The sequence below is a fragment of the Hydra vulgaris genome, chromosome 01 (assembly GCF_038396675.1).
Source record: "Hydra vulgaris chromosome 01, alternate assembly HydraT2T_AEP".
NCBI classification, from domain to species: domain Eukaryota; kingdom Metazoa; phylum Cnidaria; class Hydrozoa; order Anthoathecata; family Hydridae; genus Hydra; species Hydra vulgaris.
Window position 1 is genome coordinate 68066720 of NC_088920.1, and position 18281 is coordinate 68085000.

General features: G+C 27.1%; 1 protein-coding gene across 2 annotated transcripts in view; it reads right to left on the minus strand.

Annotated features, from left to right (window-relative positions):
• Positions 1–202: 202 nt before the first annotated feature.
• LOC100203107 (dedicator of cytokinesis protein 9) overlaps positions 203–18281 on the minus strand; it is an 88834-nt gene continuing 70755 nt past the window's right edge. Inside the window, exons 33-45 of one of the 2 annotated variants that reach the window (XM_065789014.1) lie at positions 18118–18195; positions 17446–17583; positions 17180–17350; positions 16456–16578; positions 15966–16079; positions 11052–11189; positions 9931–9972; positions 7894–8062; positions 4682–4758; positions 3682–3795; positions 2641–2741; positions 2336–2471; positions 203–387 (exon numbers count right to left, since the gene is read on the minus strand). In XM_065789014.1, coding sequence (XP_065645086.1) covers positions 337–387; positions 2336–2471; positions 2641–2741; positions 3682–3795; positions 4682–4758; positions 7894–8062; positions 9931–9972; positions 11052–11189; positions 15966–16079; positions 16456–16578; positions 17180–17350; positions 17446–17583; positions 18118–18195 — 1452 coding nt within the window. In that variant the 3' untranslated portion in view covers positions 203–336. The remainder of the gene's footprint in view (positions 388–2335; positions 2472–2640; positions 2742–3681; positions 3796–4681; positions 4759–7893; positions 8063–9930; positions 9973–11051; positions 11190–15965; positions 16080–16455; positions 16579–17179; positions 17351–17445; positions 17584–18117; positions 18196–18281) is intronic. The other variant, XM_065789015.1, reaches the window with a different exon arrangement.

The window sequence follows — 18281 nt, forward strand, 5'->3', positions numbered from 1 at the left end:
AACAACAAGAAGTTTATATAACAACAATTCAGGAAAAGCTTTATAAAACGAGTTTAAAATAAAAGAAAGAAAAACAAAAAAAGCTTTAAAATAATTATTTTTCATTAACCGATTCAACATACCAAACAAAAGTAAAAGAATAAGAAAAACGTAATCATATTTAAAAAACTAAATCATCTGTTCATTTCTCTATCTATAAAATCTTATAAAAAATTAAAATAACTATATTTTGAATAAAAATTTAATATATTTAACAAATAAAAATATTAATTTTGTTAAAATATTTAATATGACGTCATCAAGAACACTAACGTATATAGTCAACAAACAATGGTATCAAGCATCCGAATGCTGCGGCAACTGTATTGTTACTCGTTCTTCATTCCCCTTCATAATAAACAAAATATTAACAATGTAAATATACAGTAGGGTAAGATAGCTACAGTATGGAAAGATAGCTACGGTATGGTATAGTAGCTACAGTCGGTAAAGGTAGCTACAGTAGGGTAAGGTAGCTAGTAGTAGTAAGATAGTAGTAGTAGACTAGGGTAAGAATAGTTAAGAAATTTATATTAAATATAACATTTTTAATTAAACGACTATTAATTTGTTTTTTGACATAATTTAGATTCGAATTAAGTTGCTTCAGAAATGATAAGAAAAATTGAAATATTAAATAATCATCATAACGTAAAAAAAAAAAAAACGATTTTATGCAGTTTGAATTTCGACTATTTAATAATAATTTGTTTGGAGTTTGCCCCATTCTGGATGTTCCATGTTTAGAGCTCAAAGAAAATTAAAACCAAATAAATGTATACAGTGTGTTTCATAGATAGTGTACGTGTAACCCTCTCTCAACTGATTATTACTGTCAAGTGAGAATCTGGTTTGATCAAAAGTTCGGTCAATAATGGATGTACACAACTTATGTATATGTACACAACTTATGATACGCCCTATATTTTACTGAAAATTTTTTATTTGTCATACAAGATGACGCTCAATCATCACATTTTTCTAAAAATCAGGAAACTCGTCATTTATTTGTTGTATATGTGAGATATTTAAATGGAAACCTATCCTTAAAAAGCAAATATTATTTTGTTATATCTGACAATCTGCTTCACAATACCGACGCAGTTATGTTTCAAAAATCAATTCTAAAAGAAGAATATCTACAAGTTTAGAAGATTTCACTATCAGTGCAGATAAAGGCCAATTAAAAACCAAATTGTTTTAGTACAATACACTAATATGCATATTGATGCAACTTGCATCAATACACATATTAGTTTATTGATGTAACTAATTACATCAGCCAGTAGACAAATTACACCAGCTAGTAGACAAACTACATCAGCAAGTAGACAAATTGGAGGGTACTGTTTTACAACAATGCATTCAAACCATGATAAAAGAAAAATAGGCTTATTTAAAAATGCTACCATTCTTGATGTGAATATATGTTAAATGAATGTGAATATATATAAGTTAGAAATGTCTGCATTTAAAGATATTTAGATCTAATGGCAGCTAATTTACAACAATGCATTCAAACCATGATAAAAGAAAAATAGGCTTATTTAAAAATGCTACCATTCTTGATGTGAATATATGTTAAATGAATGTGAATATATATAAGTTAGAAATGTCTGCATTTAAAGATATTTAGATCTAATGGCTGACCCTCTCAACCTGCTCCTTCAACAAAACTTATTAAGACAGAAACTTTCTAAAACAGAACTATCTAGAAAATAGTTATAGAAAAAATAAGACACTTATTGAAAGTTAGAAAAAAGTTATAAAGGCTGATTTGTCTGCTTTTATAATTTTTAAATCGAGAAAGGGCTACAGTAAAGTGTTTATAAGGTTATTTTTAAACTGTTGCACTTGAAGCTCTTAATTTTTAAAATATTAAATTTAACTTATCTTCATAATAGAAATATAATATGTAAAAGTGTGGAAAAGCATAGTAGGTGTCCCACAGGTTGGAAATTAGCCATTGGTTGAAAAATAGTGAACTGACGATTGTACCAATTGAGTTTCTAAGCAACATTAAACATAACATAAGCTCAAAAGTTACTAATTGAAGTTATATGTCTCTTCTCTGTAAAAAATTATCTTTATTCCTAAAGTATACTGGTCATTCCAACAAACCAAGAGCATATTATACCCCCTCTTGTATGCATTTGCACGTATTTGGTTGACCCTCTTTCACCCCATACCTGTGTACATACTTTATGGAAGACCTCAAGCACAGGGATTTAAATACATGATAAATAAAGTAAGGGGAATGAATTCCTTGAATGTAAATAATAAAATAAATGAATACCTCACCAACATAAGTTGCAACTTTTTCTTTTAAAACAGCGTATCTCTCTTTAAGATCTTCTTGGTAAGCTGCTTGATCTGGTTTTATCAATATAGCGTTTAGTTTTAAAGCTTGCCCACACACTTTAATAAACTCACTGAGTAAAAAAAATTATTTCATTTCATTAATTAGAAAAAAATGTATATGAAAAAGAAAAAAAATTGAAAAAAAAAAAAAAAGAAAGTATCTATGAACTGAATATGAAATAAAATTTCTATTTTAATTTTATTTTTTATTAACATATGAATGAAAGAAATCAAAGTTACCGGTACGTTACTTGTAGCGCTTCAATGTGTTTTGGCAAGTAATTTTTTATAACAGTGCTTTCCAAAAAGGTTTGTGCATAAGCTAAAGGACCAGCATTTACCTAGTGAAACAATATTGTCATAAAAAGCAATTAAAAAAATTAACAAATAAATAAGTTTATTGAATAATTTTCAAAAATTAACAAATAAATAAGTTTATTGAATAATTTTCAAATGTTTATTAATACTATCTAGATAACATTCAATTCTAAAACTTTTTCTAAACAAAAAAACTTTTATATATTAAGGATTAATAATTATGTTAAATATCATTAAAGAATGTCCAATAAAGAAGACTACGGTACTACTACAGTAAAATAAAAACTATAATACGGTAGTGGTGTAGTGGTATAATAAAAACTATGATGCGGTAGTGGTGTAGTGGTAAAGCGCTCGCTTCATAAGCGAGAGGTTCCGAGTTCGATCCCCACCACGTCCCTGGTAGTACCCCGCTCAACTTGTTTCTCCGCGCAGCGGCCTTGTTCGACGAGGTTCGTGTTTCGGAGTTATAGAGTTGAGAGAGGGCTATAACCACTATTAAGTAGCCTCCTCATCTGTAGTGGCCTTCTTGGCCTTGAGGAGGTTAAAAAAAAAAAAAAAAAAAAAAAAAAAAAAAAAAATACAATATTGATAATATTACATTGAGACTTTGTAATTGTACAAACTTGCCTTAACAGGACCTCCACTTAAAATTTAAAAAAATTCAAAGGTAAAAAAATTCAAAAATTTAAAGAAATTGTTTCAAATTAAACAAATACCAACCAACATGTATAAAAATAAGGTTATAAATTTTATTAAAAATCTAAAAATGAAATATAGTCAACAGAAATGGATAATCTACCAAACAAAATTTACCTTAAAGAGGTCACTCTTTAAATATTAAATAATGTCAACATCCAGTTTTTTTTTAAACGAGAAATTTTAGCAAGAAAAAGATACCCATATAATAATAAACATAAGGAAAAATGTTTCATAAAAAAAGGAAAGACATTTGTAACATACCTGAACACTTACTGTTCCACCAAGTTTTAATTGCAACTTTTTCATATCTGGTGGGTCTAAGGAGATAACCTGATTCAGTTCTTTTACTTTACTTCTCATTTCGTCAATGGCAACCTAATAATATAATAAACTATAATTACTGTACAACAGCAACAAAATTATGACAGAGCAAAGAGTAATATAATAGTTGTTCATATTTAACATTTTATCAAATTTTAACATTTATTAACTTAAATTAAAATTGCAAAAAAAAATTAATTAATTTTAGATTCACAACAAAGGACATTTTGTAGGACACTAACACTAAACACAAACATCAAACAAAATTTGTTCTACAATTTCTGTTATACTTGATGCAAAAAACACCATTAAAAAACCAAACACTATTTTGCTCCATTCACACCACAAACAAATTTACAAATAATTTAGTCCAATTAGTAAAGTCAAGAGAATTTTGGTAGCTAAACATATAAATTTTTGAATTACACCTTTTGTAATAGTCATTTTTCACAACATTTTTGAGAAAGGTAATGAGTGTGAGCAGGTTACACACCTGTCTGAAATATTCAAGTGATCACTTGTCTACCATATTTTTGACTACAGGCAAAAATTTTTTAATACTTTTTGACTTCACAGCTTTTTTATCCAGATGACGAATGTCATCTTCTGAACTAATACCTAACCACACCATGACATGTGGAACTCTTTTTTTGAATAAACGCCTTTGGATTCTGTCTGACCATAATCAATCGCTCAGATTCCATCATTTTGTTCATTGCATGGGAAATCGAACCATTTAAATAATTAAAAACTTTAATTTGAAAAATTGAACTTGAAAAACAAAAAACACAAGTGAAAAATGTGAAATGCAACCAATTTACATTATTTCGATTTTAAACAAAAAAAAATTTATAATAAGAACAAAATCACCATAATAATCTTATTAAAATTTTATAATTTAAAAAAATCCATACAAAATAAAGTGTTGCAAAAAACTTACTTCAATCGGTGAGAGTTCATATATTTCTTGTTGGACTACCAAAATTCTTTTCTTTACATATGGAAAACAATGTGATGCTAAATAAAAAATAATCATAATAACATGCAATACAATAATATAACTTATTATGATAATATATTTGTTATTATCAAATTGATTGGTTTAAACAAATAGTATGATAAAATAATTATGTTATGCAAGTACTTATATGTGCTGATCTCAATTTAGTTTTTGATGATTGTAAGTACCATTGCATGTTTAGATAAGGGTGTGGATTGGGACAGCAATAAGTTTTTTTTCACTATTCTTTGTTTTTTTCTTTCTCTAAATATCAAAGTCATTAAAATTCTACACCTCAGCAAGAATGAATTATTAAATTTACATTCAAGAGTTCTATTACAATATTTGTTTACAAAATTTTGTTGCCCAGGAAAAATGTTGATCCCCAACAGATATGCATATATGTCTTGCAGGCCTCACACATTTTATGACTTGATTTCACTGGATACTTTTTCAATCTTGTCTTTAAATTGACTACATAAAATCCATTGAGTGGATGCAAAAAACCTCTTGATGCCATTCAAAGTAACTGCTCTTCAAATACGATTCATTATTCCTTTATTCACCAACATACACCGATGTAAACAGTGATAATGTAGAATGTAAAACAAATACCATGCTAGTTGAAGCACTATGCTACTTGAGTTATTGAATAAGTTCCTGTTACTATTATTAATAGTGCTATAACTGTTTCACATTTTTATTTTATTTTAAGAAATTTCAATAAACAAAGTTTTAACATATATTGGTGTACTATAGGAAAATATGGCATATGTTAATATTATACCCTGTATTAACATTCACTCCCAACTGCAAGAAACCAATATTAAGAAACACAACAGGAAGCAACCAATATTAAGAAACGCAACAGGAAGCAACCAATATTAAGAAACGCAAGAAACCAATATGAGGTTGGGACAAGAAAACAAAAAAAATGTTTAAGAGCAAGGTCGCAATTGATTTAGAAAATACATGAAGATGGGAGAGAATTTCAAAGCATTTAAATTCATCTGAAAATTAGATGAATACAAGTTTTTAAAGCATGAACGGACAGAAACATTAAAAGAATGCATCTTTGCTGAATGACAAGTCAAGCAAGAATGAGTTTTGGTAGATGGAGCTAGAGATGATAACTTATTTAAGCAGTAACTGTGATTCCATATAAGGACAAAAAAAAGAAAGATTTGTAGAGGTAGAGAATAAAATCAGGAGAAAGATAATGAGCACGATAAAGAGGAACAGATGCTAACTTTGCAAATAATTGTATGTTTTTCATAAGAGATCAGTAATGAACAATATTCATAAGAGATCAGTAATGAACAATATTCAACAAGAATGTTCACAATATTGCAACAGTTGTTTGCAGTTTTTTGCCTCTGGCAGTACTTATAATAAAAAAACTGCCTTAAAAAAATTGAAAAATGTTGTTATCAAGCATCATTATATGCACTTGGCATAATGTCCTTGAGAGTATTAAGAGCATTCTTTAGCATTGCAAAATGATGTTAACAGCACTTTTAAATTATTTTTTTTACAGGATGTCTGCCAATATTTCCCTGATTTTTCCCTAATCTACTAACTGTTTTAAAAATGAGGCTTCTGTTAGAAAAATGCTTTTTAATTGCAAAAATATAAACATTAATACAGTCCATATTTAAAGTATCAAGAGAAGATCATAAAACTATCAAATGAAATTTTATATTAAGTGTATGATAAACAACTTATTTAAGTAAAGTAAGTTGGATTAAGAGTCTTTTCCCCTAATTTTTCCAAAATTAATTTCCCTGATTATTTCCATATTTTTTTGTAGGCATCCAAATTCCCTGGCTTTCCCCTGTTTTCCTTGATTTTCCTGATCTGGCAGATTAACTTAAATGTTTTTAAATGTAGCTTTCATTTGTTAACAAATGTTATGAATGCTAAAAAAATTGAGAAAAATACTATTTTGACTTTCCAGCTTTTTATTTTAGCAGTTTAATACTACAGTTGTCCAGCAGTTTATTACCAGTTATAAGCGGTATCCTGCGGAAAAAAAAATACTAGTAAATCGCCTAGCAGAGCAACTAGACAATTACTAGTTACAATCTAACATTTACTTATAAACCATATTTTTAGAGAATGTGGAAAAACCTTGTGATTATTTGAACAAAATATTTTATTGAATGGTAGAGTGTGTAAAAAACTGCAAAAAATTAAAATGGTATCCAACTACTATTAATCATAGAGTTTAACTCATGAAGACTTCAGCAATGTTTTATTCAGCCATAGGACAACTAGATAAAATTTAACGGTTACACCAATGCGTTTCATCATCTATTTTTTTAAACTGTTTTTTTTAATCTTGTTTTGAAAATCAAATCAATGTTTAATTCTTTGTAATTGTTTCGGACTAATAACTTAATTACATTAATTAAATAATGGTTTTTCAATTAAATAATGGTTAACAGTTTTGGTATTGATTTAATTGTTGCTGTTGTTGTTATTAGACTGAATTCAGTTTAAAATTCATATGTAATAAAAATTATTATATTGTTGATATCATATTAAGTAAGTATTTAAAAAATGAGCTTTTTTAATTTTTATTTTTGCAACCTGCAATTGTATGTCTTGGAAAGTTTTCGATTATCAAAACAATAGATTTTATCTTGATGATTGGAGAATCTATTGCTGAATCAGTTTTAGATTTTAAAAAATCTTTGGAAAAGCTGCAGGATTTATATTTTAAGAAGTTTATTTTTAAGAAGCATTTTTAAGTTAGCATTTTAGCAACAACTTTTTTTTTTTTTTTGTTATTCACCTCCTCAAGGCCAAGAAGGCCACTACAGATGAGGGATGAGGAGGCTACTTAATAGTGGTTATAACCCTCTCTCAACTCTATAACTCCGAAACACGAACCTCGACGAACAAGGCTGCTGCGCGGAGAAACAAACTATTACAAGAAATCACAATTTTATTTAATTCTTAAAAATTTACTGAACCTAATAACAATAATTGAACAATAACAAAAAACTAAAATAAAGTTTAGAATAGTCTCAGGAGAATATAGTAACTAAACATTAATATACAAATAATAATTTGTATACAAATAAATATTTATATAGAACTTTTATAGTATAAGATATACAAAAACAACAACAAAAAAAATTTCATACTTGTTAATATAGTTTTTCGTTTGTGTTGCTCAGCCAATGCACCATGAGCTTTACCAGAAAGTGTAAAAGGAGTTTCAAATACAAAACGTCGAACATTATTTTCACGTTCAAATTCAGTGATTCTACTCTTATATTCATCTTCATCAAAGTAAGGAGTCACAAACGAAACCTAAATGTAGTCAAAAGATATATATGAGGAATGGACTTGCAAAACCTGATAATTCACTTTTTCAAAAAATCTGACTCGCGCACACCACTGGATAGCTCTTGTAATTTTGCATCAGGAAAATAATTCAGGACATGCAGAATCCAATATTTCTATCACAAATTAATATGCATACAATAGTGTTTCAATTACAACTGCATTTTTGCATCAGGAAAATAATTCAGGACATGCAGAATCCAATATTTCTATCACAAATTAATATGCATACAATAGTGTTTCAATTACAACTGCATTTTTGCATCAGGAAAATAATTCAGGACATGCAGAATCCAATATTTCTATCACAAATTAATATGCATACAATAGTGTTTCAATTACAACTGCATTTTTGCATCAGGAAAATAATTCAGGACATGCAGAATCCAATATTTCTATCACAAATTAATATGCATACAATAGTGTTTCAATTACAACTGCATAACAAACAGATTTTCTGAAAACAGTTTTTGCCAATTATCTCGAAATGACAAAAAAGCGAATTATCAGGTTTTGCAAGTTCACTCCTCATATACAGTCATATAAATAATTTAAATACAGTTAACTAATAATACAGTAACCATTTTTATTCTTTAACTATATTAATAAGGATCACGCAACCATAAAACAGTAACTAAAATCATTTTCTTGAATTCAGTCCAGTCAAAACAATTGTAACATTACTTTAAACATTTTTTTTTGATCTCTTGATTTTACAGAGATTCACACGGCTATTTATAAACATCGAGGGTTTATTTATTACTATTACAATATTTATTTCAGTGAATATTTGTGTTAAAGATTGTAGCAATAGCAGAATATTTGTCATGCACATTAAAATAGCTCAAAGAATATTGTCCTAATATTGAAATTTGAAGAGCTGAAGGTAGAAAAAGCAGAGCTGAGTAGAAAACTTTACTAGAAAAACTGTTATTATTACTCAGGTTAGGTTATTTAAAACAGAAAATTACTTCAAAAACCAATATTTCTCAAAATGCAGTCATGAGAGCTTTGCAAAGAAAGCAAAAAACCCACTATGTTTAAAAGAGCTCACCATGCACTTAACTTAACTAGTCACTAAAAAACATGCAGATCAAAAACTATTAGCCAGAAATTTCCAAAATCATGTTTGAAAAAAAAACTCAGGTGTTTGCACTACATACATAAATCACATAATTGACAAAAATTTGCCAAAATTAAAAATAACTTTAAAAATAAAGGCACATGATCTTTTTCTTTGCAAACAATTTAAAAAAACAACTAGTTGAAAAAAATAAAGAATATTTCAAAAACTTCCATGAATTTCCAATGATTTTTAAGGAAAATTTAGGAACTCCTTGACTTTTTCAATGACTAAATGAAATTCCATGACATTTACATGATCAGTGGCCACCCTGTTATTGTAAACAATGTGTAACTAAATATCATAGAAAAAACCTATGATTTAATTGTTGCTGTTGTTGTTATTAGACTGAATTCAGTTTAAAATTCTTATGCAATAAAAATTATGAAAATTATTATATTGTTGATATCATATTAAGTTAGTATTTAAAAAATGAGCTTTTTTAATTTTTATTTTTGCAACCTGCAATTGTATGTCTTGGAAAGTTTTCAATTATCAAAACAATAGATTTTATGTTTATTAGTTTAAAAAAAAATATTAAAAATGATACTGCATGATCTTTGTAAATATCTATTTTGGTGAGTAATTATTTCTATTAACTAAAAATTTGCTTCATACTTTATATAAGAGGAGTGTTGTAAACTAGCAATAAAAACTTGGAAATAAAAAAAAAAATTTTTTCTTAATTTGCAGATGCTTGTAAAAAACATACTTGCACATAATTAACTGCTGGATTTAATTCTTCCGGTTTTACCTAAAATCAAAATAAAATTCATATATAGTACTTGGTTCACTTATAAACAAAACAGAAATAAAAACAGATATATTTTCAAAAAAAACAACTAAATCTACTCAAAACATTAAAAAAATACTTAAAACATCAAATTTATTTACAAAATAAAAAAATTCATCATTTTCTTCATTATGACTATTAGTTTACACAGTAAAAAAATTGATCATTTCCTTCATTATTATTATTATTATTATTATTAGTGAACACAGTAAAAAAGTTAATCATTTACTGTTTTGAAAAAATTCATGATTTACAACATACAGCAACATTTTACAGCTTATAGCTATGGCTACTTGGATAACTTAAAAACCTTTAGTTGTAAAAATTTTAGAAAACTTAACTTATAGTTTTTAATGGAGAGACAAATATTGAAGGAGTGTTGACATTTAAACAATTTTTACTCTTTTCAATTGGCATTTTATCTAAATTTATTTGTTAAATTGCATATAGACTTCATGCAATGAGTCTGTAAAAGTACTGTATTATATATAAGAAAGAAAAAAAAAAGTTAAACTGTAATTTAGATAACAGACTGTTTAAAAGCACTTCTACATCATCCCAACTCGCTGTAAAAGCCAAAAAAAAAGGCTTGTTTTAAAACCACTCTGAACTGCCAAAAAATACAGATGAAAATTTTACATTGTAGCTATGGCTACAGATGAAAATAATAATCTACAGGTCGTTATTTTAACTGGAGTTATTAAAAAAAAACATTAACAACATGAACGCTACCAAATACCTCGAAAATCTAGAATACAATTGAATCAATTTGTTAAAATCGAAGCAAAAAAAATTATTCTGAATAAATGAACCAAAATCTAAAGTGAATAACTGAGTTGATATGTTTTGTTTAAAAAAAATGTGCACATAAAATATTTACTTTTAACAAAATTTAAATCATTATGGAAATAAATAAATAAAGGAAATTAAATAGAAAAATAAATGGCAAGTAGATATCTATACAAAACTTAAAAGAATCTTGTTACAAAAAGATAAAATATTACTTTTGAAGAATCTTGTTACAAAAAGATAAAAATTACTTTTGAAGAATCTTGTATTAATTTAACATTGCCATACTTCGAGTTGTATTTTTCGCTTAGCCGTAGAGATATTTCAGATAGAGATGTTACTTTTGGTTCTTTATAAACAAATTCTTTTCCATCACTTTCTTTGAATACCTAAAAAACATCAACAAAAAAAAAAAAAAATCATGAGATGTATCATCACTTTCTCTCATCACTTTCATTAAAGTGTTTAATGAAATGGCTTTACGCTGATGATTTGAGAAATATTTAGTGAAATGGCTTTTTTTTTTCACCTCCTCAAGGCCGAGAAGGACACTACAGATGAGGAGGCTACTTAATAGTGGTTATAACCCTCTCTCAACTCTATAACTCCGAAACACGAACCTTGACGAACAAGGCCGCTTCGCGGAGAAACAAGTTGTCATTCTTACAAGTACTTTGTATTGAACAGAAGCACCTTTTCATACCAAAACATGTTTTGGTATGAAAGAAAAAAACTGCACCCTATTTGCAGGATGCAGTTTTTTTCTTTCTTCAAGCAATTCATTGGTTGTTGGAAAATAGATGTCTTTGAAGCAAAAAGAAATCTCAATTTTCTTATTTGCTCTTTACTTAGTATAAGGGAATGCATTAAAATATGGATTCATCTGTGCAAAAGGTATCTATTGTTTTCATATGGTTTGTAAAAAGTGCATTGCAACACAAGCAATACTTTTAACATTTTGTGTTTTAACTAGTGATGTGCCATCAGCTAAAGCCATTATGGCTAATAATAGGTCTAATGTATTTAATTAAGGGTATTATAATAATATTAAGGATTTCAATTACATATTTAACATGTACCTATTCATCAGAAGTGATTCGACCTACTAGCCTATGCTATTGGTAACCAGCAACCAATTAATCGGCCGATTAATTGGCCGATGGCATAGGTTGATTAATCAGCATTGGCCGATGCATCGGTATTGGCTATTAGGCCAAACCAAACTGGTGCATAGGCACACCTTATATATGCAAGTTGTATACCTAATATTAAGATATTACCTTTATATACATACATTAAACCCTATAATTATATAATACCTAATTATATAACCCTATAATTATATAATGCCCAAAATGAACGGGAAAAAATAATTAAAACACGTTTAATAACCGACACTTCTATTAGTCATTTTTATAAGCTTCTATCCTGTGTTAACTGGGACACCCTAAAACTAAATCTAAACGCCAATAAAGCGTATGATATTTTTCTAACAGAGTTTCTTAATCTTTATAACAAGGCATTCCCAGAAGTTACTAAAGTAATCAAAACAAAAACACTTTTAAACCCTTGGATCACGAAGGGCATTCTTAAATCTTCAAAAAAAAAACAACGCTTATATAACAAGTTTCTTAAAAAAAGAACTCTTAAAAATGAAACTACCTATAAAAACTATAAACGGCTATTTGAGTCAATTTTAAAACGCTCAAAGAAACGTTACTATTCTGAACAATTAATAAAGCACAAAAATGATTCTAAAAAAACTTGGCATATTATTAAGGAGGTAATTGGAAAAAAAAGCTTATACAGAAATTTACTTCCTCTAAATCTTAAATTTAATAACAAACAAATTGTAAATAAATCCTTAGTCGCTAAAACACTTAACCAGTTTTTTGTAAATATAGGTCCTACTTTATCATCTAATATAGCAACTACTCAATCACACTTTAGTTCGTACTTAACCTCAACCAACCTTAATGTTATGTCTAATTATAAACTTACAGAAAAAGAATTACTAGACGCAGTCTCTTTATTAAAACCCAATAAAAGTTTAGGATTTGATGATATAAGTAGTAATGTCATTATCAAATCAATAAAACAAATTACAATTCCATTACTACATATTTTTAATTTATCTCTAAAACAAGGCGTTTTTCCAGATAACCTAAAAATTGCAAAAGTCATTCCAGTGTTAAAATCAGGTGATCCTTCCGATGTTACGAATTATAGACCAATCTCAATTCTTTCTTGTTTTTCTAAAATATTAGAGCGGGTTATGTATAATAGACTATATTCCTTTTTAAATGTTAATAATATTCTTTTTCATAAACAGTTTGGATTTAAATCTGGTCATTCAACTGATCATGCAATCACTCACCTTGTTCATGATATATTTAAAGGGTTTGATGATGACAAGTATACCCTAGGTGTATTTATCGATTTAAGTAAAGCTTTTGACACTGTCAATCATCAAATCCTTCTATCCAAACTGAAAAGTTATGGTATAATAAATACTAATTTGTCCTGGTTTGATAGTTACTTGTCTAATAGAAAGCAGTTTATTTCATATGATAGCGGAAAAACGGAATATAAGTCAATCACCTGTGGTGTGCCTCAAGGATCAATTTTAGGACCACTTTTATTTCTCGTTTATATTAACGACTTATATAAATTTTCTAACATTTTAAACTTAATTTTGTTTGCAGATGATACAAACTTGTTTTATTCTAGTAAAGATATCAGTAAATTATTTCAAACAGTAAACAAAGAACTTGAAAAATTAACCCAATGGTTCAAATCAAACAAACTATCTTTGAACATCAATAAATCCAAATACACTTTGTTCCATCGTCTTCATAAAAAACAAGATATTCCATTAAAACTTCCTGATCTTTTTATTGATAACGCATTATTAAAAAGAGAGCAATCAATAAAATTTTTAGGTGTGGTTCTGGATGAAAATTTAACCTGGAGGGACCACATAGGTCTAATTGAAAATAAAATATCAAAAAATATAGGTGTTTTGTATAAAGCCAAGCAGTTTTTAAATCTATCTTGTTTAAAAAACTTATATTTTTCTTTAATTCATTGCTACTTAAATTATGCAAACGTTGCTTGGTGCAGCACAAACGCAACAAAAGTAAAAAAACTGTTTAGTAAACAAAAACAGGCTATAAGGATAATTACAAACGTAGACCGTTTCTCTCACACTCAAACATTATTTAATAAACTTAATATTCTAAATGTATATAAACTAAACCTTTACCATATTCTTATCTTCATGTTTAAACTTGATAAAAAAATATCACCAATGTTATTTAATTCACTTTTTGAAAAAATAAACCACATATACCCTACCAGATTTTCAAAAAACAATTACATTCAATCCAAAACACATTATTCAGCAACCAAATTCTCAATTGCTAACCGAGGTCCTAAGCTGTGGAATACAATATTAAATAATGAGCTGAAATCTAATTATTCTTTAAACCAGTTTAAAACAAAACTTAAGCAATTACTGATGATACATGAAAATGAATTAAAGTTCTTCTAAAAAGCTTTTTAAACTAGCAAACAAAAACAAAAATTAACCTACTAATTACTCTTTAATATTATATTTTATATTCTAAACAATAGTCTGCTATTGTAAATGTATTTCTTATCTTATAAGTTTTGAATTTACAAACGATTTTTTTAAGTTTTATTATTTGAAATACTAATTACTAAAAATATTGTAAAATTTTATAATTTCAATTTTTATTAAAAAAAGTTATTGTAAATTCTTTTTGTAATATTAATACTTATATATCATCTTATTTTACTAATTAGTTCTTAAATATAAATACTCTTTGAATTACTAAATATTTTAAACGTTATATATTTTATTTTTTGCATTTTGTTAAAACATTTTATTTGATGAATATGCATTTTTTTAGGGGGGGCTTAATGATAAGATGAATTTTGTCTTCTTCAAGCCCCAGTCATGTAAATATTTGTTTTTATAAATTACGAGTGTAAATTATTTTCAATCGGCAAATACAATACTAAAAAAAAAAAAAAAAAAAAAAAAAAAATTAGCCTCAATCGGCCTTTGCCAATGGCACATCACTAGTTTTAACTCTATATAAGAAGTAACCTAATAACTGGTTAACATTCAACTGGGCACATATGGGTGATAAAGTTATTTATACAATTGAAAAGTTCCTGTGTCCAATTTTTTTTTTTTAAATGGTAAACTCATGTGGCCTTCATAGCCTTCATGAAATAGTCTAAAGTTTTAAAAAACATTTCTTTAATGGCTAAATATGATACAGTTTAGTCAGCTTTAACAAATTATGTGGAAAAATCTACTCCTCAAATTTCTATTTTTCTTTATCTGCAATATATCTTGTAGTTCTTCCCAGATGCCCCAATAATATGGCTGAAAATTTATTTTTTAGTTTACTTATGCAGAAACAAAAAAATAAAATTAAATAAATATATAAAAGTTAAATACTTTTCAAATTTGTAACCAAAAATAAAATATGGTAGTGGTGTAGAGGTAAAGCACTTGCCTCATAAGTGAGAAGTTCCAAGTTCAATTCCCATCATGTCCCTGGTAGTACGCGCTCAACTTGTTTCTCCGCACAGCGGCCTTGTTCATCAAGGTTGTGTTTTGGAGTTATAAAGTTGAGAGAGGGTTGCGACCACAACTAAAGTAGCCTCCTCGACTTTAGTGGTCTTCATGACCTTGGGGAGGTGAATTGTAATAAAAATTTTAAGAAGAAAATATAAATGCTGTTCAATTTTTTTAAATCATGTAAATAAAATAAATTTTTTAAATCATGTAAATAAAAAAAAAGCTAATTTGCCTCAGTTCCCTTTAGAAAATTTTAAAAGAAGAAATGTTAAACATTTTAAAAATGTATGACACAGTTGATGCAGGTTAGCACTTTTGAAAAAACTTAGGATTTAATCTGGTTTTTTTTTACAACACTAATACCATTACTGGGTTGAAAGACAGGTATAACAACAATCAAATAAATATATAAAAAATAATTAAAATGTAAAAAGTAGCCTCTATGACTTTTAATTACGTCCCCCTCCCCCCCTGAGCCATTAAGAAAAAGTGAATATTTTAAAACATTTAAATAAAATAAGCAATTTAAAACATAACAAACAAATACCCTTCCAAAAAATGCCACTCTGTAATATCTTCCTAAAATTCTTTTTCCAGTAACTGTGACCTGAACTACTTTTTCATATGATTCCTTTAACACACCATATGCCATTGCTAAGCACTAAAAATAAATTAGGATATTAAATAAATTAGGATATAATAAATAAACTATGAAAAAAAGATCAACTTGTGTTATGTTTTAATTAAACTGTGCAAGCAAAAAAGTCAGTATTAATGAAAAAAAGATGGTGAGAGTCAATTAATGCATATAAGAAAAATCTTATATGAAAAAAACTTTATATAGCAATATTTATAAATATATATACAAATTTATCTATTTTTAAAACACACACACACATAATGATTTATTGAACCAGTTAATAATTTTCTTCTAAGAGAAAGAATGAGAAGAACTTGTTTTCTTCTAAAGAATAGTTTTTCTTCTTCAGAAATTTTTATTTTACTATATTTATATTTTTAATCTATTTTAAAAATACCTGATAGTTTCTTTCTTCTTCATACAATGGTATGGCAAGCTTGTAAACTTCCCCAACTATTTCATATCTTTCAGCCAATTTTAGACGCTCAACACTCTCTTCAAGTAACTCAATTAAGTTTTTCTAAAAGGAATTTAAAATCTAATTAAATATAAAAATACTTTTGTCATTAAAAAAACATTATATTTGAAATTAAAATTTTAAATTAAAAAAAAAAACAAAAAAAAACAAAACACCCGGATAAACTCGCTGTTTGTCGAGACTGATGAAAGTTGCAGGGTTAAAATAACAGTTAAAACAAAAAAAATATAAACTTTAAAATAAATAATTGATGAAACTGGTTTTTAGCAATATAAAAACTAATTTTTTCAGCTTAAAATTTTTTTTTTACATAAATTTATATTTTTAAAGAACCGGGTTGAGACCCAGAGTTTTAAAGAACTTACTTTTTGATAATATTAGGGACTCATTAAATCTTCGAAACCATGTAGCACTCTTAAATATATATTTTTTAAACAAATTTCTTGAATTTATTGGTAAATTTAGAAAAAATTTTAAAATATATCTACTTATATAGTTATTTTGAGCATTGCTCTAATTCTTATTTGTATTTCTACTTTCTACTTGTTTTAAGTTTAACTTTAGTACTCTTTCACTTTTTCAACATTAATCACAAAATTATCAAATATACAAATAAATATATAAATAAAACTAAAATATCTACCAGGGTATATCTTGTCTCAGCTGTGTCTCCTTCATCATCATTAAATCTACTTTCATCAGGTATTAAATTTGGCGATATAGCCTTAAAACTTGAGCAGCCATGAGCATACATGTTTTTAGCTTTTAAATATTCTGCAACAAGCGCAGCAGAATGTATATAACACATTGCAGCCTAAATAATAAAAATTAAACATAAATATTATAGCATCGTTCTCTCTCTCTCTCTCACATACTCACACTAGTTTAAGAAATATGTAAACTTCATACCTCAGAGTAGTCTCCTTTTTTTTCATGAATTATGGCCATACTTTCTAACCATGTTTGACGTAATTCAGGTGTACTAGCATATGACTTAGCAAGACTGTATTGAAGATCAACAAGAACTTCATGATCATCTTCATGCTCCTAACAAATGTAAATAATAAAGATAAGATTTTTTTTTCTTCACAAACTAAAAAAACCCAGCAGCTAAATACAACAGCAAACTTAAATTATTATGAAATTATTTTTTATACATGAATTTAGCGTACAATACTATTTTATTTTTTTGCTGACCTAGATTTTTTTCTGAAAAGAAAAAAACAAATTTAAAAAAGAATTAAAAAACAATGTATTGCTGCTAAAAACACTCAGTCGATGAAGCATTAATTCGCTTGCATGTTCTCCCTAAATAAGTTGATGTATATACTGAAGCCCTCTCAATACCCTAAATCAGTATGACTTCAGATTGGCGATCTAAATGTGCTTTTACATATATATATATATATATATATATATATATATATATATATATATATATATATATATATATATATATATATATATATATATATATATATATATAAATTATAGCTATTATTACAATTATTGATGCTTTAAATTCAGTTCTAAAGCTGTTTTTGATATGTAGTTATAAAAACACTGAATAAAAAAAATTACTTTCATTTGTGAAGTAGCATGGAGCACAGTGTGTACTTTTTTAATGAGGTCTCGAACTTCACCAGAAAACTCTGTTGTCTGTAAATAAAATTAGTCAGCATAATATCAATTCCTAATACTAAACATCATTAAAATTAATGACCGTTATGACCATGCATAATGAC